The sequence below is a fragment of the Notolabrus celidotus genome, chromosome 7 (genome assembly GCF_009762535.1).
Source record: "Notolabrus celidotus isolate fNotCel1 chromosome 7, fNotCel1.pri, whole genome shotgun sequence".
Classification (NCBI taxonomy): Eukaryota; Metazoa; Chordata; class Actinopteri; order Labriformes; family Labridae; genus Notolabrus; species Notolabrus celidotus.
This window is the reverse complement of record NC_048278.1, coordinates 26,310,182-26,337,053: the sequence shown is the minus strand read 5'-3', so window position 1 is coordinate 26,337,053 and position 26,872 is coordinate 26,310,182. Positions and strand designations below refer to the sequence as shown.

Here is a 26,872-nt window from a genome sequence, read left to right as displayed (position 1 = left end):
CAAAATGCTAAAGACCCGCCTCCAACCTTAAACTAGCTTGGACGATGTTAGGTTGTGTTCAGCATTTTCAATATGGCACCCACCAACAATTGGCTTCAAAACAGGGATTTGGAAACAGATGGGTGACATCACGGATACTACGTCTATTTATTATACAGTCTATGGTTTTAACTGGGATTCTTTTGCTTCTGGAGTCAGCCTCAAGTGGTCACACGAGGAACTGCAGGTTTTTGCACTTCAGATTCAGCCAGAAGTTGGAAAATACCCAAGATGGCAGGAAAATACTTAATCCATAACCTTCTTCTTAAAAATGTCTTGTTTTGACCTTGGTGTGTCTTTTATGTTTCAAATAAAATCCTTCAAAGTAAGCTTGCTGTACCAAAGCTTGGCTGTTAACATTAAAACTCCAGTCTTACTCAGAATGGGATCAATAAGAGATGAAGCACAATGATGAAGAGCACTGATGTTAGTCTTTAAACGGTCTCCTTTTGAAGCCTGATACCATTAGACTGAAGACGCTGCTCTCTTTTCTTTGGTCTATGTCCTACATGAGCTCATCCGATCGTGTGTTTGTTTCTGGATCATCATGAAAAGCCGTCCCTGAAAATCAATAATGAGTTTGGCGGACTGTGATAGATTACGGGGTTAAACTGGCTCATACACTCAGAGATCAGCAGCTGCATCTGTCCTTTTCCTTCAGAGGAGACATTTGCTATGCAGCTGTGGCAACTCGCTCTGTGAGTAGAGGATTTAAATTGATATGATGGAAAACAAATTGGTCACAGTGAGGAGTCGAGCCAGAGGTGGAGCTGCGTCGCTGCTTCTCCTCGGCCACTTGTGCTGCTTTCACTCAGAAACTTTGTTTTCAGTTTAGAGCGATCAAAAGATTTCCTTTTGATGTTGCAGTGTGGGATGACTGGTGTAACATGAGCATCAGAATGTTCTCATGTTTCCTTCAGCCTCAGTATCCCCAGCACGTCTCTGCATAGTGCATCAGTTATCATGCTGACAAGATGCTAGCAGATGCTTCTATCAATAGTTTAGGGAAAATCTGTTTTTCTGTTGAAGATTTCTTTGTGAATGATACATTTCTTAAACTCAGAGGGCATTTTAGGCCCAGAAAGCAAAGTGTCTCATCATAGTAACACAATTCTTTGATAAACAAGCTGCTAGTTTTGTCCTGCCCTTGATTTATCTTGTTCTAAATCATGATGAATTGAAGTCAAGCTGTGAGGCAATCAAGGGATTTATTATATCAGAACATTACATGTAAATTTCTCCACGCCTCCCAAAGAACTGGGCCGTTGCTTAGCGATCAGGTAAGACACTGAGGCTTTAATTGTGGTGAAAATGTTGCGTCAGAGATTAAACAGAAACAACAGTCTGAGGTAAAGAGGAAACCGTTAAGGCTTGCAGATTTGTGGTCTGGAGGAATCTGAAATGGCCTGTTTTCCTGCGTAGGCGTTACTAGAAGGCTCCGTCTTCACCTGATGGAACCTTGTCTTTGCCTGTCCCCCAGCTCCGGTGAAAGCTGTCAATCCTAAAAACACACACACACACACACACACACACACACACACACACACACACACACACACACACACACACACACACACACACACACACACACACACACACACACACACACACTCTCACACTCTCACACAGTCACACAGTCACACACACACACACACACAGTCACACAGTCACACACTTCTCATTGCTTCAAAGGTGGCTGCCTGGTGCTTAACAGAGCTGTGTGTCCTTGGTGTCGCTGTCAGCAGCCGTCTCAGCTGTCAGGCTGATCTAAGATGGCAGACCTGTGGACTGCTGTCGTATCCAGAGAGAGGTGTCCTCCAACAGCTGCCTCTGTTGCATGGATACTCAGCTCACCTTCCACCCTTTTTAACAAACAGTAAAGAGAGATTTCTTTGGAACCCTGTCCTTAACATGAATATTTTAAAATAATCACGGACGCAGAAATTACTTTGTAAGCTAGAGAAACAATTTATATTGTTCAATTGAAAAGCTAAGGCTACAACTGAAGGCTGATTTATACTTCTGCGTTGAATCAACGGCGTACCCTACGCCGGGGGTCCGCGTAGCTCCTGTACCTACGCCGAGGCCTACGCACGTAGCTGACGTGCACCTCCTCCAAAATGTAACTCCCCGTAGAGCCGACGCGGACCGCAAGCCCTGTGATTGGTCTGCTCGGCGGCTTTGTCTTTCCCACATTTACAGCACTTCCGGGATCCCGCACATCGGCCACGTATTTCATCTCCTCCTCTCTATTCTTCATGTAATCATGTCTGTATGATAAACAGCAACATGTATTAGCTGTAGATTAACATAACACGCTCTGAATCGCTGTGGAAAAGTAAACAGAGATCGTAGCGGGGCCGGAAGCAGGCGACCGGCTATCAGAGACACCGCACTGCCCTCAAGCGTTTCGGCGGAGAATTGCTGCGCGACACGGACACACCGACGCACAAGTATGTAGTGTTCATGTCCGCGTCAGCCCCTGCTGCGTAGGGGAGACGCAGAAGTATAAATTAGCCTTAATGCTTGTTGTCTATTAAATTGTCCATTATTTTTTAATTCCATTAACTATTTGTTCTACAAAATGTCAGGGAATAGAGGAAATGTTATTGCCAGCTTTCAGAGTAAAAGATGTGTTCAGATGTTGTATTTGTCCATCAAAAACCCAAAGACATGCACTTTGATACAACATAAACACAGAAATTGCATAAAATCTCATCATTTAAAAGGCTGTATACAGCCATTTCTGCCTTTTTTTAAAGGAAAAATACTTCAACTAATCATCAAATGTCAAAATAGTCAGCAATTATTGTTCTTTTAACCAAGGAAGTCATAACAGCTCAATCATAAAGGCCATCGAGCCTTTTGATGTGTGGGAATGAACAACAAAAGGTGTTATCTAGCCTGAAAGATGATGATTGTAGGTGTAGTGAAGTAGAGTGTAGTTGTCATTGCATACATGGCATCAGCCCACCAGTCTTTAAGGTGGAAGAGTAAATCAAAGCAGCTCTGCGACAAGCTCCTCCGTCATCACGCCTATGTGCTTCTTTATTGATTACAAATGTAACATTGGTGTCGTGGTTAAGATTTAACATCGCATCATGGTATTGATGAATCACTAGAAACACAACCTGTGAACACACAACAGTCACTTCACACACACACATACACACTCTGTTCTGCCCTGCCAGATCTGCTGTTCACATTGATCCCATCTCCCACCTGTAGAGCTTCTGTTGCCACCTCTGATGCTGGCACAGCAGAGGGATGACTTTGTCTCACTGTTATGCCTCTGTGACACTTAAATTGAAGGACAGTTATAATAGGAGTGTAAATATCCCACCTCAGACTGGGAATATGAAAATAATACACCCATGTCCCAAAATGAGTAACAGAAGGAATCATATGTATTCTCATCCTCACCATTTTTAGCCTAATTTCTTCAATAGTTCCTCTTTGATGAGCATGGCCAGTTTATGCTGAATTACAACACTGAAAAGGCAAAAGACAGAGCAAACAAAAAGTCATTAAGACTGCCATAATTAAAGATGCACCGTGTAGTATTCAGCGGCATTTAGCAAACCAGACCTGGTATAAATGGAAACATTTGGGTTTTAGTGGGTAGCTGCACGAAATACATCATTTGGAAGACGAAGAAGAGGAGAGTGATTGTTGTGCGCAGAAGAAATTGTGATTATAGACATTTTTTGATTGGAAAAACTTGAAAAAAGTAGGATCATGCAACATAGGAGCTTTTGTCCTCTAAGGCCACCGTTATTAGAGGGCTGAGCAAAGGAGAGCGCTTTATGAGAGAGTTTGGTTTAACGATTTGTTTGAGCAACTGTTTTGAAGCTGTGTTAAGCCTGACTCCCACCATTCATATTATTTCAGGTATTGTCCATGTCCAGGGTAGAAGCACTTACAACCATCAGTAACAGCCTGGTTCAGTCTCTCCCCTGCCTTTCTGTCTTTCTTTACCGTCAAAGTCTCAAACAAAGCATGTCTAATGTAGACTCTGTTGTAGCCGGGGTGATCTTTGATCAGCAGTGTGAGTCTACAATAATGTGGAGCTTGAACCATGGTAGCTTATTTTAACCTTTTCAAAGTATTTGCTGCACGCAGCTTTAGCCTTGTTGACCCCTATTCTCTGATACTTCCTGCCAAGGCCAAGAGAGGAGGCTAGAAAGATACGTGTATGAAATCACGTTTTTCACGCTCTCCAGCTCTGTGGCTGCTGTTCTGGATACTCTCCCACTGTTAAAAGAAAACATATTAAGCAGATTTAAAAGAATTGTATGAAAACCCTCATGTGTTCAAATAAAAATTTAAAAAAGCATTTTATGTTTGTTTTTGTGACAGATGAAGAAGCCTAAACCCTTTATTTCAGGTATTCTGTCCTCCCACACAGTGTTTGAGCAGCGTCTAATCACACTCTGTCATTCTGGTTCTTGGATCCTCAAACACTTGTTTGGATTCACCAGAAATATCTTGCATCCTCAAGAGTATGATTACAGCTAAATGCACTATTGGATGTTAAAGAAGAGGAGAATATTTCAACAACAATTGTGGATTATGGTGCTCTTTGGTTAGCCAGAATGTTGTCAATAAATCTGATAAATATGTGAAAATATTCCCCAAACAAGCTACATGCCTGCAATATTTTCTAAGAGAAATCTTGTATAATTAAATTTTCCATAAACACATTTTTCCATCACTGAATAAAGCTTAGAAATGGGACTGTGGTGATAAAACAAGGGAGACTTTAACACTGTGGAGAGGTTGATTGTAAGGTCATGCCACATCGGCCCCTGGTTAATGAAGTGATCCTCTTTATCGCAGGACAGGGAAGGGGGAGACAGGCTGCAGCATCATCTTCTTCTTTCACTCTGCTGCAATAAAACCTCTCACCCTGCACTGCTGTTCACCGCTCAGCCCCTTATCAGCTGCAGTCAGGGGGGGTCACATGTTGTTCTCTTCAGTAACACGCTCCCCTCTGAACCTGCAATCACCACAGCCTTCAGCACACACCTCTTCTCTTTTTCTCTGCCCAAAGAATTTCAATTTAATACATTTAGGATAATTAAATCCAGGCACAAATGAGACAAACTGTGAAAACGCAAATTGAATTGATCAGAAAGATTTCCATAACTGCTGTAGTCAATAGCTAATCTACCATTCCTAATGAGGATGAATGGATGCATTTCTATACTGAAGACAGTTGTCAACCCTCTCTGCAAGGGAGAATGAATATCCTGCTTTCCCAAAAGATAAGTGAAAGCAATTATAAAAGCTCAGAGAGATTTTGTCCCAGTGCAGCAGCAGCAGGTATAGAATGACTGAGCTCAAGTTTCCTCTTAAAGGTCACAGGAATTTCATTTTACCTGTCTCTCTCCTCCCTCGAGGCAAAAAAGAGACCATATGGGAGCAAATCACAAATGTGATTTCAAGAGTCCTTCAACCCCGAAATGATATTTATGAACGAATTCATTATGAACGTCTTTGAAAGTAACTTTTCTAACATCCGAAGTCTTTGATAGAAGTGAAGAAAATATTAACCAGGGTGGTTGTTGTTCTTTTTCTGTTGTCTTTTCAGTGTTTGCGCACATTGGTGGGCCACACAGGGGGCGTGTGGTCATCCCAGATGAGAGACAACATTATTATCAGCGGCTCCACTGATCGCACACTCAAGGTCTGGAACGCAGAGACAGGAGAATGTATCCACACCCTCTATGGGCATACCTCAACAGTGCGCTGCATGCACCTACATGAGAAAAGGTATGGAGCAATCATTGTGAAGCCTAATTAAGCCTGTGCATGGTTAAAAACTATTCACTTTTGCAACATTTTTTTCACTGTAGTGCTTTTAATATGACACAAAGGTGAATCACTGTGGAGCCAAAGAATATCTCATTATTAACGAGTTGATCAACAAAATATTCATCATTTTATTATTTGTATTTATTTATTTATTTTATTTTATTTCAGTCTTTGATGATAGATTTGGCAACTAAACGTGTAGAAGTGTGGGTTGATGAGCTGCTTTTTTTTGTCTTTTTAGTTGTTGAACCAAATAACTTTGGGTTTTGTTCTTTTGCTGTTACATAACAAGCAATTTAAGAATCCTTTTTGAGCCTCAAGAAAGTGTGAGGGCTTTTGATGACTAAATTCAGACAAACAAATAACTGAGAATACAATTGGCAGATTAAAAGATTTAATGATTTGTTGTTGAAGTCCTAAATAGTTCCATCCAAAAAAAGGATCAGCAAATTTTGCGCTTCGTGTCCAACCACAGTACAACTCATAGGGTGAGTGTTTTTATGGAGGATTCTCAAGGGAGTAGTTAAATTTCCTTGACATGTGCTTCTTTGTTTTTGTCAAGAGTTACACGAGGAGATCAGCATATCTCTCATACAGCTGTGCTCATGAGTATACATACCCTGGCAGAATTTATTATTTCTTGGGTAGTTTCTGTTGTCATTATGATATAAAAAGAGTAAACACAGTTTTTTGATAGTAATTTGCTTCACCCAACCGCTAACCATGAGTGAAAATTTTTTTTTTCTCTTATCTTTCATATTCTCTGAAAAATGGCATAATAAAATCACAAATTCCACCAGGGTATGTAATTTTATGAGCACAACTGTATCTCTGTAGAGAAGATGGAGCAGAACCTGGATAGCATAGCTTAGCATTATGAAAGCTAATTTTAGAAAAAGGCTAGCCCAGCTTAGACCAGAAGTAATCAAATCTGTCAGCTATCATCTGTGCAACTCCTCAAAAATAGAGTGTAAAAGCCAGAGTGTAAACCTTCCCATCTACAATGATAAAGAAAACAAATGGGTGTCCGTTCCAAAAGGCTGAACTGTTCTTTTAATGACCCAGATGCTCTTATGTTATTATCAGAATCATACCGCCTGAGTTAACAGCGACGCCGCTGAGCCAAAAGAGCATCCCTACTACACTCTCAGTAAACAGTATCTCTACAAGAGCGAGCATGTGCTCTCATAGTGATTAAGCAGACCCTGTGAGCGGTCTTAAGTGAACTGCTGCTCACTCATTCACTCACTGTTACACTCCTGAGACTCAAGAGTGCTCTTTTGGCCTTAGGGCCCACCAAGGTTTTTGTGTAACATTTGATTACTCACTCAGTCGAGACGCTGCGAGCTGCAGACCCACAGTGAATAACATGTTGGTGATTTCCATCTATGTAGCGCTGCAGGGCTTTTTTTAAATACAGAGTATGAGCTGGGTGTATATTTACAGCACAGAGATATTTTTTTAATCTGGAGGAATGTCTGACTCAGGTTTTTATTGAGGGTGTTGGAAATTTCGTGGAAACTAATAAAGAAATGTCAGTTGTTGTCGTAAGTTTCTTTTTCTGCATAATACTCTTCGTACAAATTGTTCTTAAAGTTATAACCTGGGAGATGTAAAACTTAAATAACAATCTTACCTTAAGGGACTTTCCTTTTCTATAACCTGTCATAAATCTTTTCTTTTCATATTCTGGTTGAAGACACTGCTGGAGGGCAGCTGGTACAGTTAAACGGGTGTTTTTGAACATTCAAGTATGAACATGAATGTGACACTAAGAGTTACTCGTTGTCAGAGGAGTGAAAGAAAATGTACATACCTGTGTCATTATTCTGTCAGTGGAGCTGCCAAGGTATCAATGTGTGAATATAGGTGTTGTGTAGGCTATTGAATCCACTTTCGCAGAATAGGCGATGTCTTTCTTTGTAGAAAGTGAAGCTCAACATAAAATACCTCTCTTAAATTCTGTAAGTAAAGAATCAGAAGTTGTGTTTTATCAACTCTTCATCCCCAACTGTCTCTTAAAACTTAACACTCTACTACACACCTAACTCAACGTCTTTTGCCTTGCTGTGTTTTTTTCTCTCAGGGTGGTCAGTGGCTCTCGTGACGCCACGCTACGAGTCTGGGACATTGAGACAGGTCAGTGTTTACACGTCCTCATGGGCCATGTGGCGGCGGTGCGCTGCGTCCAGTACGACGGGCGACGGGTGGTCAGCGGTGCCTACGACTTCATGGTCAAAGTTTGGGACCCTGAGACAGAGACCTGCCTCCACACGCTGCAGGGCCACACCAACAGAGTGTACTCATTACAGGTGAGTGGCTTCACACACATAATAGAGCTCCATCTACAGCTCCAAGAATGACTTTAAGACTGGATATGCACAATTAGCATTGAATAACACAAGGGGAATGATTTGCACAAGCTACTTCAATCAGTTTAGAGACAGAGCAGGTGTCTTATCATTTAAAGTGACCCAACATTAATACAACATGAGCAAGCAACTGGCAACATTTAATGACGAGGAAAGAAAACACTGCCTTTTCACAGCGAACGGAACCTTGATCATTGGAAAACGACCATCTGCCTCCACTACTTGTAAAACGATCTATCTATTCATTAATTTATTTGTTTCTGGAGTTATCTTTAACATGCTGATTTTAAATCTTAAGATAAAAAGAGTTGAGCCCTTACAAGTTGAAGAATACCTTCCCTTGTCCTGAACTTTAATGCAACAACTGGTTCATGGAAACACTTGTTTGGCCAACCAATAGAAATGCAGTTTTCTATCTAGTGGCAATCTCCACCTTTTATAACCAGGCGAAGTTTGCATGTATGAACAGCTGGTGTAACTGGGTCGAGGACTGTCTTCTCTACAATCTGTCCTTGATTCTGGGACAGTGAGCCACATCAAATAGGCCAAATAGCCATAAACAGCTGGATATGATCTGGTTGCACTTGTGTTTTTATACTCTTTATTACAGTTTCAATGCCTCCTCTCCAAATGTGTTTGTAAGTGTGTATATATGGGAGTGTGTATTCACTCCTCCATGTCCTTTAAGATGTCCTCTCACCCACTCTGTGTGATTACAGTGCACTTTCAGCTCATGCCATCACCCTCAGAGAGGAGGCTGTTTACTGCTCCCACTGATAGATTGTTTTTTGAAGCCTGCTGCATCATTTGGCTTTTAAAGTGTTGTGCGCTCCACTTGGAACAAAAAGAGATGCTTCACAGATCAATAAAATTCATTCATTTCAATGAGTTTAATCTCAAGTTTGCTAATAGAAACAAAGTATGCTGTGTAGGCATCAATTACAAGTTAGGGTGACAGTTAGTATCTCGATAGTCAGCCACTTTCTCATCAACTGGGATTAAAATAAACAGGTATTGAAGCTGATCTTTTGGTCCTCTCTGTCTCCAGTTTGATGGGATCCATGTGGTGAGCGGCTCATTGGACACGTCTATAAGAGTCTGGGACGTGGAGACCGGCAACTGCATCCACACGCTGACGGGGCATCAGTCCCTTACCAGCGGTATGGAGCTCAAAGACAACATCCTGGTCTCAGGCAACGCAGACTCCACTGTCAAGATTTGGGACATCAAGACGGGCCAGTGCCTGCAAACACTGCAAGGTGAGTCCACAATGAGTCCTCCCAGTACGCTCTGGCAACAGCAGCTATGTTTGTGTTTACATATATCTATGTAGAGTAATGATGCAAATATATCTAGTAGATGTAATTTGCGTCTATAGTGGGAAACAGATGAGGGCATGAATGAGTTTAATGCTGCATTCAAGTGTTGCTGATTAGTAGTGTATTTCAGTAGAACTTTGAGTCTTCCCAGAAACTTTGACTATTAATTGACACTTATATACATATACGTATAAAACTGATTTTAAAAGAGACTAATGTCCTAGTCAAATAAAGTTTAGAATAGGCGAATAGTCTAAAAGTGAGAGAACACAACAACAAATGAACAATTAAAATTTAGCACAGTATTTCTGCCCGGCTAAACACGGTCACAAAGTGCTGGCTACACATTACTCCAGTCGAATGGTTATACGTTAGTTTAACCAAACACAACCTCCATTTTCTGAATCAAGACACTGCCAAACGTGAGAGATGACATCTTTTGTCTGTGCATGTTTACATCCAGATAGTAGAGCATTATGGTATTATAGCAGTATAAAATTAACCCCAGCTACACCCCCAGCTAATGGTGGCTCGCTGTGCTACAGCATTGCCCAGCATTGCCTAGCATTGTGGGCTTGCGATAATATAAATGCTAATTATTAGCTAATCTGACTAGTGACTCTTGTGCCAACTAACAAGAGTGATGATGTTATTGTTTCATTGACGTAAAGCGATCCCCTCCCAGTACCTTAAAGGGACACTGAGGAAAACTCAAACGTCTGCTTGGGCTCAAGAGAGAACTGACTTCAGTGATTGGGGGAATCACTGAAGTCAGTTCTCTCTTGAGCCCAAGCAGACGTTTGAGTTTTCCTCAAAGAGCTGCTGAAATAAAGGTGACACTGCTCTTTTGCCATGAGAACTAAATCTGCATCAGTGCTAACTGTAAATGTGCAAATATGGATCTGTGATAATGTAACCAGTCATACCAAATGGCAACTGAACTCTTCAGCAACATACGGACCATAAGTTTGAAGATAGCTTGAACCTCATGGACCAATTAAACCCAGTCTAAATGACTTGGTTGGATGTGTGTTTGCACAAGTGTGAAGCAGTACTGAGCTAACACCTTGTGCTCCTGCTGATCCTGATTACAGCCTCATTTCCTTTGTGTCTGTTTAAATAGTTTCAAACTCCATTAGCGCCTCACAGGAAGTTTGAAATCCTCAGCTGAATAGCAGCAGCAACCAGCAGTGCCCCACCCCTAAATACCCTCATTAGCAGACTACAACCCAGTATGCTGCTGCTACAAACACCAACACACACCCACTGAACAAAGAGATGCCCCAGTGAGAGTCTGAAGAGAGAGGGAGGGATAAGACCGGCCGTAGGGAGGATGTGTGTGTGTGTGTGAGTGGGTTTGTGTGACTATAGTGAAGAGAAAGGGGGCCGGGGAACTTTGTAGGTCACATAATTAGGTCAGTGGACATTTTCTGCCATTCATTGTTGTGTTTTTATAAGACAAGAGGCAGACAACAAGGTCTTCACTGTCAACTAGAGAGAGCATAGGTAATGATGGAGCTGGCTTTGTTGTGGAAATGCAGAGAGGGGAGGAAGAGGAAGGGAGAGGCAGGCATGATGGGGGTTGCAGATCAGTATTGTGTACTGGGTTAAATAACGCAGCCTTTGATCATACTGGGGAAAGAAATTGAAAAGATGTTAAGGCTCAATGATGGTGAGGTTTCAGCAAATTTTCTCTTCAAATTGATTGTAGAAGCAGAAAGAAATTAAATATGTCTGAATGAAAAAGCTGCTTTAAAAATCAAAGTAATAAAAAAAACCCTCATCATTTGCCAGCACTTGATTCTGCGCTTGTTTGTGTTTGTGTTTTGTGTTGCCCTAATTGATCTAATTAAGATATCATTTTCAAGCCTTTGGGGAAATCTTAAGTCACAGCGCACGTACAGTCAGACATAAAGTCAGCTCAGTGCAGGCAGTGAAGCCGCCATCATCGCTGTAACTGTGGCCTCCTGCCAGCTGACAGAGCGCAGAAGGAGCAGACGGAGGTGTAGCTGGGGCTGCTTAGCCTCCATGACAGTGACGGGCCTGTCTTGGCATCTCTGTGCAGCTCGTCCTAAATCCGGGCTGTAGGAGTAAGAGAGCTCACCACACACACACACAACAGCACCAGAAATAACAAAGAGGAATTTTCCCTTTGTCTCGTGGGCTTACTGAGGTTTTGTTTTTGTTTTTTGTTCTGTACTTGGGTTCTTTGCCACAACGCTTTCCTCTTGTGATACATTTCCTTTGGAAATGGTGGCTCCAGTAACAAACTCTATGCTACATAACAGCCCTTCTTTATGTTTTTGTTGGCCTTCTAGCTGTGATGCTTGAATACATGTTAGAGAGGAGATGAACTGAGGTAGAAATGGAGGCTGAAAATGCTACAAAGGCAAGACACATGTACTCAACTTGTGATGAACACACAGTGTTACAGTATTTATATACATGTATATGTTTTGGGGGCTTTTTTAACCATTTTTGCATGTCATATATAGAGGCGTCACATTACCAGAATTTTAAGCTTGGATACAATACTAGTAAAAAATCGACAATTATCAACACCTGTTATGATACGGTGGCAAGAAAAATGATAGTCCTAGGCACCCACAATGTTGAATTTTGCTATGATTTCCAACTTGCATATTGTGCTGGTACAGAAAGAGGCTGTGAACACAGACCATGGTTGGACATACCATTAATAGTGATGAAAAGCAAAATAAATAAGGTTTTTCCTTAAATAATGCATACCCATATTTGTTTTTATTTTACCAGGAATAGTCCCATTGAGATACAATGTCTCTTTAACAAGGGAGTCCTGGCCAAGACAGCAAAATAAAAAGTTTCACAAATAGAAAGAAAGAAAGAAAGAAAGAAAGAAAGAAAGAAAGAAAGAAATGTACTTTATTAATAATCCCCATGGGGGAAATTACATTTTTTTGGTCATGCTACACACACAGTTTTTTTGCACAAACATGCATTGGACATGCACATAGGGAGAGATGTCACAGTGAGGATGCTGCCATCAACCAGCGCACCCCAAGCAGTTGGGGGTTCAGTGCCTTGCTCAAGGGCACATTGGCAGTGCCCAGGCAAGTGAACCAGCACCTCTCCAACCACCAGTCCACTTGCCAAACTTCATCCATACCTTTGACCCTCCGATTCCCAAGCCAAGTCCCTATGGACTGAGCTACTGCCGCCCCAGGACAGGGGCTGAACAGGACAAAACATATAGTGACAAGTAGCTATTACATCGATTTATAAATTAGCAGTGTTAAGCTCTAAAACATGATCCTTTATCCTAGTTTTAAAATCCTCCAATCGAGGAATCATATGAGGTTTGTGGTGGTGTATGTATCCGCAGAGAGAGTGTTCTGTGTCTGTGTTTTCTCATTTTTGTACTAATTGACTCATTTTATGGGCGTCAATCATTGTGCAGAGCTGTGAAGCTTCCTCTCAACAGTCTGGGACTGATAGAAATCACATAGGAGCCAGATTACATTGCTGTCTCTCTCCACTGCTCTCTGACTGTCTGTAACAGAGATAAACATAATGTGTGTCTTTATGAGATGCCAAAGGGATGTAAAAAAACCTCAGTATTTTCCAACCTGTAAATGAGGAGAGTAAAGTGTGGTGACTGTGATGGAGGGAGGAGCAGACCCACACGGCAGGGAACAACAAAATGTCAGCTATTAGAAAACTAAATCCAGCAGCTTCCTGCACATTTGTTTGGAGGAGTGGACACGTGTAAAAACTCTTCAGGGCATCACGGCTGTGAAAAAAATCTGTGCTGTTTCACTTTTACTGTGCCTTGATTTCTTTAATATGAAATACACAGCAATATATTTTCAAAAAGAGTCCATCCAAATATTCATAATAACAACCAGGTCTTGCTTCCTGTCTGACTAAATGTTTTACTTGTATGAAAGACTTTCAAATGTTGAAACACTGTTGAAAGAACTCGCAGTTTATGAGAGGAAGAAACTGTTAATTCAACTTTCACAGATCTTGTTCAACCTCAAGGCTTGTTTATGACACACTATAAAGTGCTGCTTAAACTGCTCCAGATATTTCTGAGACTATCAGAGACTTGAACCCCTGAGGTAGGGACTGTAAGAGGGGCAGGACATATGGCTGAGGAACTAAATTTTTATCGTAGTCCCTCTGGTAGAAATTTGGATAAAACTCTGAAGTTCATTAAAGTGTATCAGGGTTGTTGTAAAGTTCCTTCAGAGGTAAAAAGACAAGTCATTTCCCTCGTATTTCTTAGTACTTCCCACTAACCCCTCTGTTTCTCTGTTTTCAGGTCCCCACAAGCACCAGAGCGCCGTCACGTGCCTCCAGTTCAACAAGAACTTTGTCATCACCAGCTCGGACGATGGCACGGTTAAACTGTGGGACCTAAAGACGGGCGAGTTCATCCGTAACCTTGTGACCCTGGAAAGCGGCGGCAGCGGTGGTGTGGTGTGGCGCATCAGAGCCTCCAACACCAAGCTGGTGTGCGCCGTGGGCAGCCGCAATGGCACGGAGGAGACCAAGCTGCTGGTGCTGGACTTTGACGTGGACATGAAGTGAGAAGGGTTTGCAGTGGGGAAGAACAAAGAGAGAGAACCACAGAGAGGAAGGAATAGAGAGGGAATGGGAGATGAGGCACCTGGAACGCCCAACACTCTTCACCCAAACTCGCTAAATCTGCAACAACCTGTCCTGTCCTCTGCCATCATCTTCCCCCTTTGTCTCCCTTTGGGCAAATGTTACCTACACATGGGTCAGCCCCTGCTTTTGACCCCCTACAAAAATAGGTGCAGGCGGAGGGGATCGGGCTTTAAACCAATAGGGGAGAGAGAGGACGTCTGATCTGTCCCTGGATTTGGGAAAGAAGAGAGGAGGAAAGAAAGGACGACTGAACTCTTCTGAAGCGACTCGTAACCCTTTCGGTTCAGGGTCGACTTCGCGCAGAGACTTGGTTTTGCTCAAGCCTGACAGATTTTGAGATGTACAGAGATATATTATTTTTTAAAAGACCCCCCCTCCACACAAACCCCCCCTCTCCCATCAGTGCGCGCCCACACACACACACACACACACACACACACACACACACACACACACACACACACACAGAGATATAAATCAGAAAGTTTAGGAAGGTGTTGAAGCTAAAATTCCACTCACAGTTTGACAAGCTTCTTGTTGGTTCAGCCTGTTCTCAGGCTCGTTTCTTGTCACTCCATTTCCGTTCTTTTAGTTCTCCACTTGGTTTCACTTGTTTGATTTCTTTACAATATCGCACACAAACACAACTGTGAATTACAATATGTTCTTGGTTTATCATATGAAAGGGGTTACCCTCTCTTTTGTTTATTTTCTGTCCTTGCGGTTGCCAACAGCAACAAATCCCAGTATTAGAAAGCTGCTCTGTGTAGGTTTGCTGTCACTATGTCACATGGGTTCTTTTCTCATCTTTTTATTTGAGTTGTTAGTTCTTCTGCTCTGTTTTCCACATCTCAAGGTTGGTTTTGGAGCTCTGACTCCCCACAAACATCCATGCTGTCCAGATTTTTCAGAGTTTTCTTGGGGTGGTTTCCTCAATGCCGGTGCTGTGACGAGAGAAGGTTGTTTGCTCTAAGCGTTGTGGATTAATGCCCCTGAAACCTCCCCTCCCTTAACCCCTTCCCCTCTTCTGTTTCCCCCAGTGGCCAAACTGTATTTATGCTGCTAGATGAACGGGAAAAAGAGAGAGAGAGAGAAAGAGAGAGAGAGGGAACTTTTACTTGCTGTGACGTTTTAGTCCCAGGCAAAATTCCAAATTGAACTCTATATGTTTGGACTTTGAGAGACAAAAGATGACAAAAGGTAACATCCAACATTTTTGTTTTATTTCGTTTGTTTTTTTTGCCACTGAAACTTGAGCCAAACGTGCCTCTACGAGGCTGAGAGGAGGGAGCGCATCCAACAGATTCTGACAGGATCGCCTTCAGAGAGGAAACAAGGGGATGTACACTGTTGGCGTGCGTGTGTGTGCGTGCATGAGTGCGTGTGTTAGCGTGTTAACGGGCAACTTGTAAACACATTCCTTGGGACAAAGCTCTCTCAGCCTGTCCTTTGGGGAAATGTACAAATGCTGTGTGGACTGGCAAAGAAAAAAAACTAGCAGATGTATCGGTTTTGAATGAAAGAACTGTTCGTATCCGTGTGTGATTGTTGTTCCATTCAAAGATGTCTGAAACAACAGAGGAGACCATCACAAGCATCAACTGACAGGCTGCAGGAGTCTTAGTGTTACATGTTGCAGATAAAATCAGCGGCCTTGTGGATCGTCAGTGGGAAAAATAAAAACACAAAAAGGCAACAAAACGTGAACAGAGACATTGTAGCCAAACGAAAAATCGTCTCAATCTCCAAGAGTCACAACTCAAGCTGAACTGTGAAAGTGGTATAACACTGTATATTAAAAAAGAGAAAAAAAGAAAACAATCTCGCTCTATCTCCTCTCGTTGTTTTCTCCCTCTGTTTTAATTTATGATCTGGTTTGAGAAATCAGATTTGTTGCAGGTGTTTTATTTTTTCAGTTCATGTAAACTGCCTGGCAAAAAAGAAAACAGACAGAAAAAACCTTAAAGGGATTGTGTATTTGTTTGATTCACTTAGAATTTTATTTTCTTATAACTTAAGTGCAATAAAATGTGGGTTTTTTCTTTTTTCATTTCAAGCATATCAGTTGTCTGTTTTTGTTACCTGTGTGAAGGCATCTTATATGTTCAATAAAGCAAATTATTTGGTTAATAAGAAGCATGAAGGAATACTTTTAAAGTTATCACAGTTCAGGTCAGATTTATCACAGCGCTCTTAAAGTGGTGTAGACTAATTTCAAGGTTACTAAAAATCAGAATATCAGGGGAAAGGTCCAATAATGAACTGGTTCCCCCTTCAATGACGGTTCAATTTAGCCCAGCTGGAAAAAGAAGTTTGGTTTAACGTAATGCAGGGTTCCCCCAAAGTACTTAAAGTTTAGAAACATAATTTTAATGACACAAAAACTCCAAAAATGAAAATTAGATAGTACTTTGTAACAGTTAAGATTTGATAATTGCAGTTTGAAGTGTCTGACACTGATGGTTGGGCTAAATGAATGTTCTTTGAAGAGTTCTTGAACTTCAGTTAAACTTGCCTAAAAGAAGGGGTTGCATTGGTGTACCCCATGTACAGAGGCTACAGCAGTCCCAGCTTCGACTCCCAGTCACAACCATTTGCTGCATTACCCCCCTCTCTTCTTTTCAGCTGTCCTATCAATAGAGGCAAAAATGCCAAAAGAATAACTGTAAACACAATCAAGAACCTCTGTTTGGGGAGAAAAATAAATGTAGGTATCATAAGTAAGGATGGAAAAAATACCCATTTAGGTTTTAGTGGTAAAGTTACTTAATTTTGGTACAAATTCCAAATATTTTCTTGTGCTCGCTTCTTATGGATAACATTTATTGATTTACGTTTTTGCCTTTTCTATTAAAATAAACTGTCTTAAAGAGTTCGATTGATAGCCAAACACCTGCTTGGGCTTCTAATGGGCACCATCTCCTACGAATGCATGGATCAGATATCAGTATCTACTCTATACTCATTTAGAATAGCAGGATTAGGTGTTTGTTATATTTGATCCTGGCCAATCCGTTGAAATCTATATTAATCCATAATGCACCTTGTATCACAAGAGTGTTGGACATTTTGCAGTAATAGACGGAGACCTGCCCACATTAAATTATTAGCTGCTAGGGGTTATTTCAAAATTGCACTACCTACACGTTCCACAGCTTCTTACAACAACTGCAAGGATGTTAACATTTATTTTACACAGTTTGAGGGAGATTTTTATGTGAAGTCTGATGCCATCTTTCACAATGGATTGATCCTGCTCATTTCAACACAATGAGATTAACAGTTTATTGAATACACACTGTTAACTGATCAGCACTTTATCGCTTCATACCAACAGGTTTTAATATTGATATAAGGTTGAGATTCTATTAGAAGTTATATTTTCTGGCATGACTAACAAACATATAAAAGCTGAAGCCCTGGAGTTTGCCTGAAGAGCAGACTGAGATTTTAGCTTTTCCTCACTATAATTTATTATTGTAGATCAAAAACATTAATTCTTTGGTTACACTTCAAGGACAGTGTACAGCCTCGATGGAGGTACGCACTCTGTATTCGCTCTTTAGTTTCAGGGTTTTTTTTGCATATATAAAAAAACCATTTTTTTTTTATAATGAAAAAGTAATGACGCAAGATAAATCTGCCCGGTGAAAACATGATAATGGAGTAGTTTTCAATTGAACCCCTGATTATTATTTCCAAACAGGAGAACATGTTGCACTCAATCCTCTCTAGTCTAAAGCACTAGGAAGGAAGAGAACCAATTCCCCCATGACCCTCAGTGTTTTTTCATCAGTGTCAATTATATCTACACTGTTATTTGTCACTGGTCGTTCAGCTCACTGCAGCTCGCAGCAGAAACAGAGTCCTTGCTGTGGATTCCCGCCTGCATGTTGCCTGGTGATAGCTCGTCTGTGTCGGGGCCTCACAGTTCAGTAGTATAAGCGGTATTGTGAGGAAGCAGCGAGGGTCGTACATCCTCACATGAATGAACGCGTGGGGGAGTTTCCACTTTGGTTGGCAGGGTTACCATGTGTGTGCCTGTTTGTTCCCAGGATCCACTCGTGTTGTGCAAGCTGCGGCTCCGCTCCACTGACCCGGCATGGAGGATAGTAATCGAGTTTTTGGAACGGGTCATTTGTTTACAAGCTGTGTGTTTGGTTTCATACATGGACACAAAATGCTTCAACAAACCTGTGAGGTAGGTATGATGATGAAAATCTGTCACTGTTATTTTCTCACCGTACTGATCAACTTATTGAATTAATACTGGTGAAAACAAGTACACTCAGAATGTTAAAACTTAAAAAATATCAAAACTAGACTCCAATTTGATCCTGACAATCACATTCTTGTGTTTAAAAAAAAAGCAATTAAAGGTCAAGTGCAACAGCTTTACACCAAGTCCAATCTTGGGAAGTACTTCTTCACATGTAGGAAAGGTTTTGTCAAGCCTCATGTGGCTCCACAGGGAGATATGCTAAAGTCCACATACTGCCTTAACCCTAGAACACTGTCGCTAAAATTAGTAACACAATCACTAACACTGGGTGTTTTTTACCCAATATAAAATACCCAATAAAAAGCACTTGTCATCAAAATATGACAATACAAGACACAATAGAGTAGTGTTCTTTTATTTTAAACTGTGCCATTACTAACAAAATGAAGAAAAATTATCATAAGGGGATCCTATAAAAATGCACCAAAATTACTGAAGAATTTGGGATTCGGGACCAAAAATTCCAAGAAAGAAAAATGATGAAACTGGAAACTTGGTGTTCGGTCCACCCATTCCTGGGACATGTGACACTTCCCTGGAGAAGGCACAGTCTCCTTAACACACAAACAGCATCAGGAGAGAGAAACAAAAAATCTCTATTGCCGGGTGAAAATCACCCAAACACGTGCCTGTAGGAAAAGGGGGTTTTGGAGTAGGGAAACACACGCCTTCAAAGATGTCAAAGACAATGCTGAAGCTACCCAGGGAACCATGACCCTCAGACAAACGCAACATAATGAAAATCATGTAAATGTGTTTGCTCGGGTGAAAATCACCCGGCGATAGTGTTCTAGGGTTAAATGATGTCACTTGAGTCAGCATTGTTGAGACTTAAAACTATAAGTGTCAATATAAAATAAGTAGCAGTAGAGTAACGATGAAGATATAATAGCAGACCATTTAATGCTACTTCTCATCTCCGCTTTAGGCTGGCAGCTCCAGGCTACATAAGCTTCTATAAAGCATTACAAATCTTCAAGCAAACTGTCGGCAATCCCGTTGTATTGTTGGTAGGAGCCTAGGTATGAAGAGGAAGAATGATGGGTCAAAAAAACAGCAGTCCTGGATAATGCCTCTCTGAAAAACTATACATGGTCTCCATTGTTGGTACCAATGTTTAGTTTATGTAAGAAGTTAACAGAGTCCTGAACAGACTGCAGATTAATTGAAGCTGCTCAACGATAACAAACATGCTACACATTGACAAGAGTCTACAAGGAGAGGAAGCAGCTGGTGCTGCTTTAAAGCAACAGTAAACAGTTTGGCCCTTGAGGCTAATGTTAGCTAGTATTCAACTGTTATCAGATATTAAACCTGACAGTTAAAATCTCACCTCCAGTTCACCTTGTCTCCTTCTTATTTTTTCACTCTGGCTTTTTAAGCTTGCAGTTCTTGTTTTTACTTGCTCCAAAGAATTACTACAGCATGCAATCTCAAGTAAGCCTATCGTCTGATGACGAAACAGCTTCTGAGAGAAACAGCTAACTTTCAGGGCTTCCAGTGTCGTCAACAGTTAGTGAATAGAAACTTCTGGCCAACACTTCCTTTTCTGTGTGCTTTCTTAATTTACAGCCTTACCAGCAACTTCAGAAGCAAGAATGGGGTTCACACATCAAAGTGTAATTGTTAGCTGCACTTGCATGCAAATGTCTGGTTTTAGACATTGATTCAAGTTAAATCCTCTTGGATGATTGTCCGGGGGTTCTGAGAAAACTGCGAGTGATGCACCTTTGTGTCTCCATACCAAACTCTTTTGAAACGTTAGAGGACGATTCTCCTCTTACAGTACTCATACGCTGTATTTGCACAGAACTCCTAAAAACGTCCAGAAAATTTGGGGCTGAGCTGAATGTGTGAACACAAACTTTACTCTTAAGTTTCCATTTGGCAGTTTCTGCTGGCAGCATAGAGCACACATTATGCCGCACCTCAATTAAAGAGGATAGGATGCCCTCCTCTTCTGGTCCTGTCTGTTGAGGCTTGTAAGAGTTGTGTACATTCACAGGAAAACCTCATCTTATCCACCTGAAATTCAGTTTCTTCTGGTTAATATTCAAAATGCATCCTGTTAAATGACTGACTTTTAGTGGTATGTTTGGATGCATGTGTGTTGTGTTTATTGCTTGCTTTTATGTGCAGAAATAAAGGTCCTGGATAATTAGATTTGCACCAACCCAATCCTTTGGAGAGCACAACTGTCCCTTAGTTATTATTAATGTATTATTAAAGAGACTTTACTCTGACCCCCATACATTCTTTGTAAAGTCAGGACAGAAGAGCCACCAGGCAGGGACCACAACTGGCCCCACCACTTTTTATATTATAGAACATTTTGGGGTCCCTTTAAGGCCCTAAGAATCAACTCTATGATTCCCTCCCATACCTCACCCCAAAGTCATCAAGAGATATTTGGGAAAATCCTCCACAAACATGGTCAGGGATAATATCATGTGCCTGGTGTGAACCTGGAAGAAAGACACATTACATGTTGAATAAAACATCTGAAGTTGAAGAGGGAAATCATTTTTTATGATGAGAACAGTAAAGAAAACTGCACCCCCCCCCCCAGCAATAACATGAATGCAAAAACTGTCATCACAGCGTTGGTCTCTGATGCACCGTCTGCCTCAATGTTGAAATAATTACTGTTTCTTTTGCAGTGTGCTTTTGGTGTAATGTCCTGCCTACTGTGATTCACTCGCAGCGGACCATCCCCCTTGAAAGAGATAACGTTATTTTAACTTTGTAATGTGTATGTTTGAGATCAGTGAAAAACATCTAGGAAGTTTCTTCTTGAAAGCCTGATGCAACCTCGTTTTGGATCAGCACTTATTTACACTTTTTTCTTCAACTTTTTATTTTTTACTTTATTGTATTAGAAATTTTGAAGGGAAACATGTTCCTCTGAGGTGGTCATTGATGAGGTTATAAGCAGCTAAACTATTGCCAAAATATAGAATATGCTATTAACCACATTTAAGTATAAATACATTCCCTTGTGAAGACAGAGGATGAGTTTATCTCCTTGCCACACATAATATCAAGGAAATAAGTATTATCTATTTGTTTTAACGCACACTGCTAATCTTAAAAGTTATTTAAGCGCAGATGATTAACATGCAGTAAGAAGTTCAATAAGCTTCTCTTAAGAAAGGAACAGAGTGGCTTAAAATGGCTTTAAAGTGATGATACTAAAACCACATTTCAGTACAAATTTTTTTTCATAAATGTTTTGCTCCTGCGAGGAAATAACTTGTAAAATATAATTTTCTCAAAAAACCATCGACTGTAACAAACACCTGGAGAAGGAGACACTGATATATGTCCACAGTAATCCTTTAATGAACTTAATTTTAGGAAGTGATGAATCATCTCATTCCTGCAGGTTATTAGCCATTTATCTACCTTACACTTACTGCCTGGATTACACTGCACTTCCCCTTGATGAATGAACATCCCTCTCTCTGCTCTCACTGCTTACACCATCCACATCTGCTGTCCCCCCTTAGTACTTATTCACCCAGTGACAAACAACACCACAGATAGGAAAAGTAGAGAAGGATACAGCCTCAACCAGGAGAAACTGATGTCATGGGCAGCATTTAAGGGGTTTTGGGTGTCAAGATAAAAGAGGTAAAGGGGGGCTCCCACACCTCATTCCATATCCCTCCATCTCTTTGTTGAGTAATCCTGCCCCGCAGCATCGCAGCTCCTCTCACTGCCAGGAGATTCTCAAAGGGCCGTAGCATTAGCAATACGAACGCTCCACGTCTCTGCCTAATCCTATTTTGGACCTTTGTTGTAGCCGGAGAACTGATAAAAAGAGCTCTTAATCACCATAACCTGCTGTCAGTGACTGGTGTCGAACAGAATTACAGTAGTGTGGCTCACCTTGGTCCCTGTAGATACATGGGTACATTCAAAATGTTTTTGTTTCATTCAGATCATTATGATGTTTGCCTTTCACTAGATCCACTGGTAGGAGGCTAGAATGCCACATTATATTTCTGTTATACATTGTTAAAAAGTAGCATATCTGGCAGTTTTGATTTTACCTTGTATTCAAGACAATAATGGTGAATATAAAATTGTACAATATGTCAACCAGAGAACATATAGCTAGTTTGCTACCATCAACCACTTAGTTTAGATATCATTAGCTGGTAAGTAAATTACTAGCTAGCATACCCTTATCTAGACAGTAAATTATCTGCTAACATTACATTAAATAGGAAATAAATTCCAGCTAACATACAGTACATCAGCTACAAAGTCAATTACAAACATTACATTAGCTAAAAGTGAATAGTAATTTCCCTGCTAACGTTACAATAGCTAGAAAATAAATTCAGGTCTAAAATTTCATTAACTTGTAAGTCATTTCCAGTGGTGGACAGTAACAGAGTAAATTCACTTGAGTACTATACTTAAGTACATTTTTTGAGTATCTGTACTTTACTTGAGTATTATTTTTGGGGGGATATTTATGACTTTTACTCCACTACATTCAGAAGACAATTGTTGTACTTTTTACTCCACTACATTTCTATCAATGCTCTAGTTACTCACTACTTTACCTTTTAAGTCAGCTCATGAATTTCCTTCTCTTTTCTGACATCTGATCCCTAAGACAGTAAAATGTGTTTGTGTAGTTCTGTTTGTCTCAGTGGTTTAGACCAGGGGTTCCCAAACTTTTCAGCCCGCGTCACCGAAAATATAAGTGCCAAAGACTTGCGACCCCCTCTGTCCCCCAAAGTGATTCAAAGTTGATTCATACTGACCTGTCATACAACATTCCGCTGGTCTGCAGAAAATTAACCTACCTACATGCACACGTGGCTTCTGAAGATGCTTTTGTTAATCAACTGTTTACTGACCCTAACCTTAACCCTAATCTTAGAAGTCATCTGGCACAAAGAAAGTCAGAAAACTAATGAAATGTTTTGTTTGCAAGGTCTTACCTCAAATGTAACTACTATTTCTGTCCCTATTTTGTTCAGTTATAGGTAAAATATGCAATTTTAGAGTACTTTACAAAAATAATAATTCTGGAAGACATCTTGCTCCCCCCACTAGTGTCTGACGACCCTCCAGGGGGTCTAGTCCCACACTTTGGGAAACCCTGGTTTAGACATACCTGTATATCGTGCATCTCCACAGTTGAACGTGGAGCAAACGCAGAGCAGATTTCACTCATTTCAGGCAGTTCATTTAGAGGTGGTAATGATGGCTATAACTCTCCACCTGAACACCCATGTCCATATCTTCAGCCCGTGTTAGAGGTTTTTAAAATGAAGAATGATACGTATCGTTTGAAATGTTCACCCTGTTTCCCACTCTGCCCAAACACACAAAAGTTCACTGTCCATCCTGAGAAAGCGTGTTGAGATACGAAACATTTGTTTCATTCCAGATGAACATTTCAAACTATGTTGTCTGTGCTTGGAGTAACTTAGATGCTGTCTTTATTCCATGGTATAGTTTTCAGAGATTTCAAGCAATGGTTTCTAAATAAACTTAATGTAACAGGATGCACTCCTATGTATTCTTGACTGCCATCATGCTTTGTGAAAAAACAATGTTTTGAGATTTTTTTAAGAAGTACTTTGAATACTCTAGTATTTTTTAAAAGCAAGTACTTCAGTACTTTACCTCTATCTAATGCTACGATCATTAGATAGACAGTAGATTCTCAGTTACCATCACGTCAATGGGGAAGTAAATTCACAGTTGACATTATACTAAGCTGGAAGTAAATCTATTGCTTGCATGACAATGGCTAGGACATACATTTCCAGCTAACATTAGATGATCTCAGAGGTGAAATTCAAGCTTTATTATAGTATAGCAGTATAGTTCTATTGTATTCTGTATGCTCTGTGTTATTGGTCTTTAGCCTAGCTAAGGGCATTTGCAGTTAGTATCAGTTTTGTTAACTTTAAACAACCAAAAGTCTCAGTATTTACTTTATTTATTGTCCTTTTGGTTGCTGATCAAAAGAAGTGTTGAAATAGCAACAGTCGGATTTCTACATTTAACCCATACAACCCCTGAACTCAACTGGAGTACAGCAGTTTGACATTTTAACAGCTTTCAAGCGGCTCACCCTGAGCAGGAAAATGGCTGCTATGAGAATATGATCAATTAATCTTTGACAAGTTGCCCCTCTGGATATGCACACAAAATTGAAGCTGTGAGGTCAGCAATGTTCATTCAACTCGTCCCTCTTGGCCCGAACTGTGCATTTGTGGGGATTTGACAAGTCTGACCTTTTTCTCCTCTACACTTGTCCTGCATCCAAAGAGCTGCAGTTCATGAAAAACAATTGAAATGCCACATTGGTTATTGGCAGAAATTGGCAATTTCAATGAATTCCAGCATTTGATCACAGCTCGGCAGCTCTCCAAATCGCACTCTTGTTTCATAATGAGAGGTGTCAGAGCTATTCTCCAGTACAAAAACCCTCTTTGGGAAAGCTAGAAGCAGAAATATTCATTCACCTTTTTTACCTCGTAAATCAGGCATGGTTGAACACAGCCAGGTGAATACAGATCAGATCAGCCCGATCTCTTTGATTGCCCTGATGAGATTCATGCCCGACTGCCTCTCTGAGGTATCGAGAATCTGCAGCAAGAGGTAAAACTGCAGGGGTCATTTATTCAGAGCTTTGACAATCCCATGGACCCTCACATGCAAGACATTAAGTTTAAAATTATAGCCAAGATTACAGTGTCTCCATAAATTACTCATAATGTGGAGCCTTATTATACCTTTAAGATTTTCTGTTTGATCTGTTGCAGAAACACTAAAGTGTCATCCTGGGTTTCAAGGTTTTTATCCAAAATATTCTTCAGTGCTTAAATGTCAAGAAGTGCTTAATTAGAGTTGATTTGCTCGTTCATTTTTAAAGATGTTTTGTGAGTCATTGAAGAGGGTATTCACATGCCTCACAGGAATTCTAAAGTGGAAGCAGACTTGTTCTTCACTAGCATTTGCATGTGGTATGATTGTAGGTACAACTGGCCAAAAAGCAACCAGATAGCTTTGAAAAAGGTAGAATAAAACATGCAGATGTATGAAAGGTGATCAGGTTTTCTCAAATATATCCAGTAGAAAGCATGACAACCTAAAGTCTCAGATTTAATATTTCAGGTTTTATCACACTCCGCATAGTCGTATTCCCTCCTCCGTCGACAGGGCTCTATCTTTGCACAAGGAAGATGATCCACAGTTGAGGCTTCTTCTGCCACTTCTGCATGTTGAGCTACCGATAAATACAGAGAGTAGCGCTTTCCTCTTCTTGTTTTTGTTGCACTGTGGTTGACATACTATCTTGTACTGTACATCAAGCCACATGCAGGATTGTTGAGTGTAAGGGAGGCTTTGGGCAGAACATTAAATGCATTCGGGGTCAATATTTTGAGCCATTATGTACTGCAATTAACATTTGATTCCTCTGTAACCTTTTTCTAAATTCCCACACATTGGTGTCGTTCCAGGGTCATCAAAGTGTCATTGCAGTCTTGTGAGTCATCAGTGCCACGTGGGCTAATAGTGTGAAACTGTGGAAAGAGGATGTCAGGGTGGCATCATCTGTAAGTGAGATCTTTTTGCACTACTGTCCTGTGACCTTGTGAATATTTGGACGTCAGTGCAAACGGCTGTCCTTCCACACACTGCCGGATACTCTACGGCAATTGACGTTTGATTCAGTGCTATCAAGGACAGTCTGACGTGGGATACACTGACCAACACTGTGCCACATTTGAAAATACTACAACCTGTTTAATCATGACAGGATCACAGATTGATTGATTGATTGATTGATTGATTGATTGATTGATTGATTGATTGATTGATTGATTGATTGATTTCAGCTGATTGATTTCAGCTGATTGATTTCAGCTCACAATTTCCCAGCAAGCCATTACATATCTCAAAATGTGTTATTTTGTCCAACTAGGAGTCACAAAGTCAAAGATATTCAACTTTTAATATTTTAGAACAAAAAAAGTATGATATTCTACTAAAGAAGCTCTAAATCTTTTGCTTGAAAATGCAAAATGTCTTGTTGAATATTTTTTTTGTTCCGTGATTTAATTGCTCCAGCAGTGGGACAGAGTATGGTGTTGTATCCTTGTCCTCTCCCAATATTGTGACCTTGAGTTTGCAGGATTTAAAGGTGAGAAAGTGAAAGTGTGATTTCCTTCCCTGCAGGACTGTAAAGGAACATTCAGCTTCATGCTACACCAAATCCCATCTGCAACACTCGTGTGTGTAGGCGGCTCAAAGTATGTCCGGGGAGGCTGCCAGCTCACACTGCTGTGGAGAGAGAGCACACACGCTGACTCTCCAGCACCACCTGTCTCACGTGGGTAACTGATGAGCAC

The 26,872-nt window shown here is 40.7% G+C and overlaps 1 protein-coding gene and 1 long non-coding RNA gene across 4 annotated transcripts in view; one reads left to right on the top strand and one right to left on the bottom strand.

Moving 5' to 3' along the window:
* fbxw7 (F-box and WD repeat domain containing 7) overlaps window positions 1-16,259 on the top strand; it is a 158,850-nt gene extending 142,591 nt beyond the window's left edge. For all 3 annotated transcript variants that reach the window (XM_034687129.1, XM_034687127.1, XM_034687128.1), the window contains 4 exons: window positions 5,633-5,814; window positions 7,943-8,168; window positions 9,277-9,487; window positions 13,851-16,259. In XM_034687129.1, coding sequence (XP_034543020.1) covers window positions 5,633-5,814; window positions 7,943-8,168; window positions 9,277-9,487; window positions 13,851-14,119 — 888 coding nt within the window. In that variant the 3' untranslated portion in view covers window positions 14,120-16,259. The remainder of the gene's footprint in view (window positions 1-5,632; window positions 5,815-7,942; window positions 8,169-9,276; window positions 9,488-13,850) is intronic.
* On the bottom strand, window positions 1,650-3,531 carry LOC117815428. Its single transcript, XR_004631817.1, has 3 exons — window positions 3,463-3,531; window positions 3,209-3,339; window positions 1,650-1,901 (listed from the first exon to the last, which is right to left on the bottom strand). It is a non-coding gene; the product is annotated as an uncharacterized LOC117815428 (long non-coding RNA).
* Window positions 16,260-26,872: the final 10,613 nt, after the last annotated feature.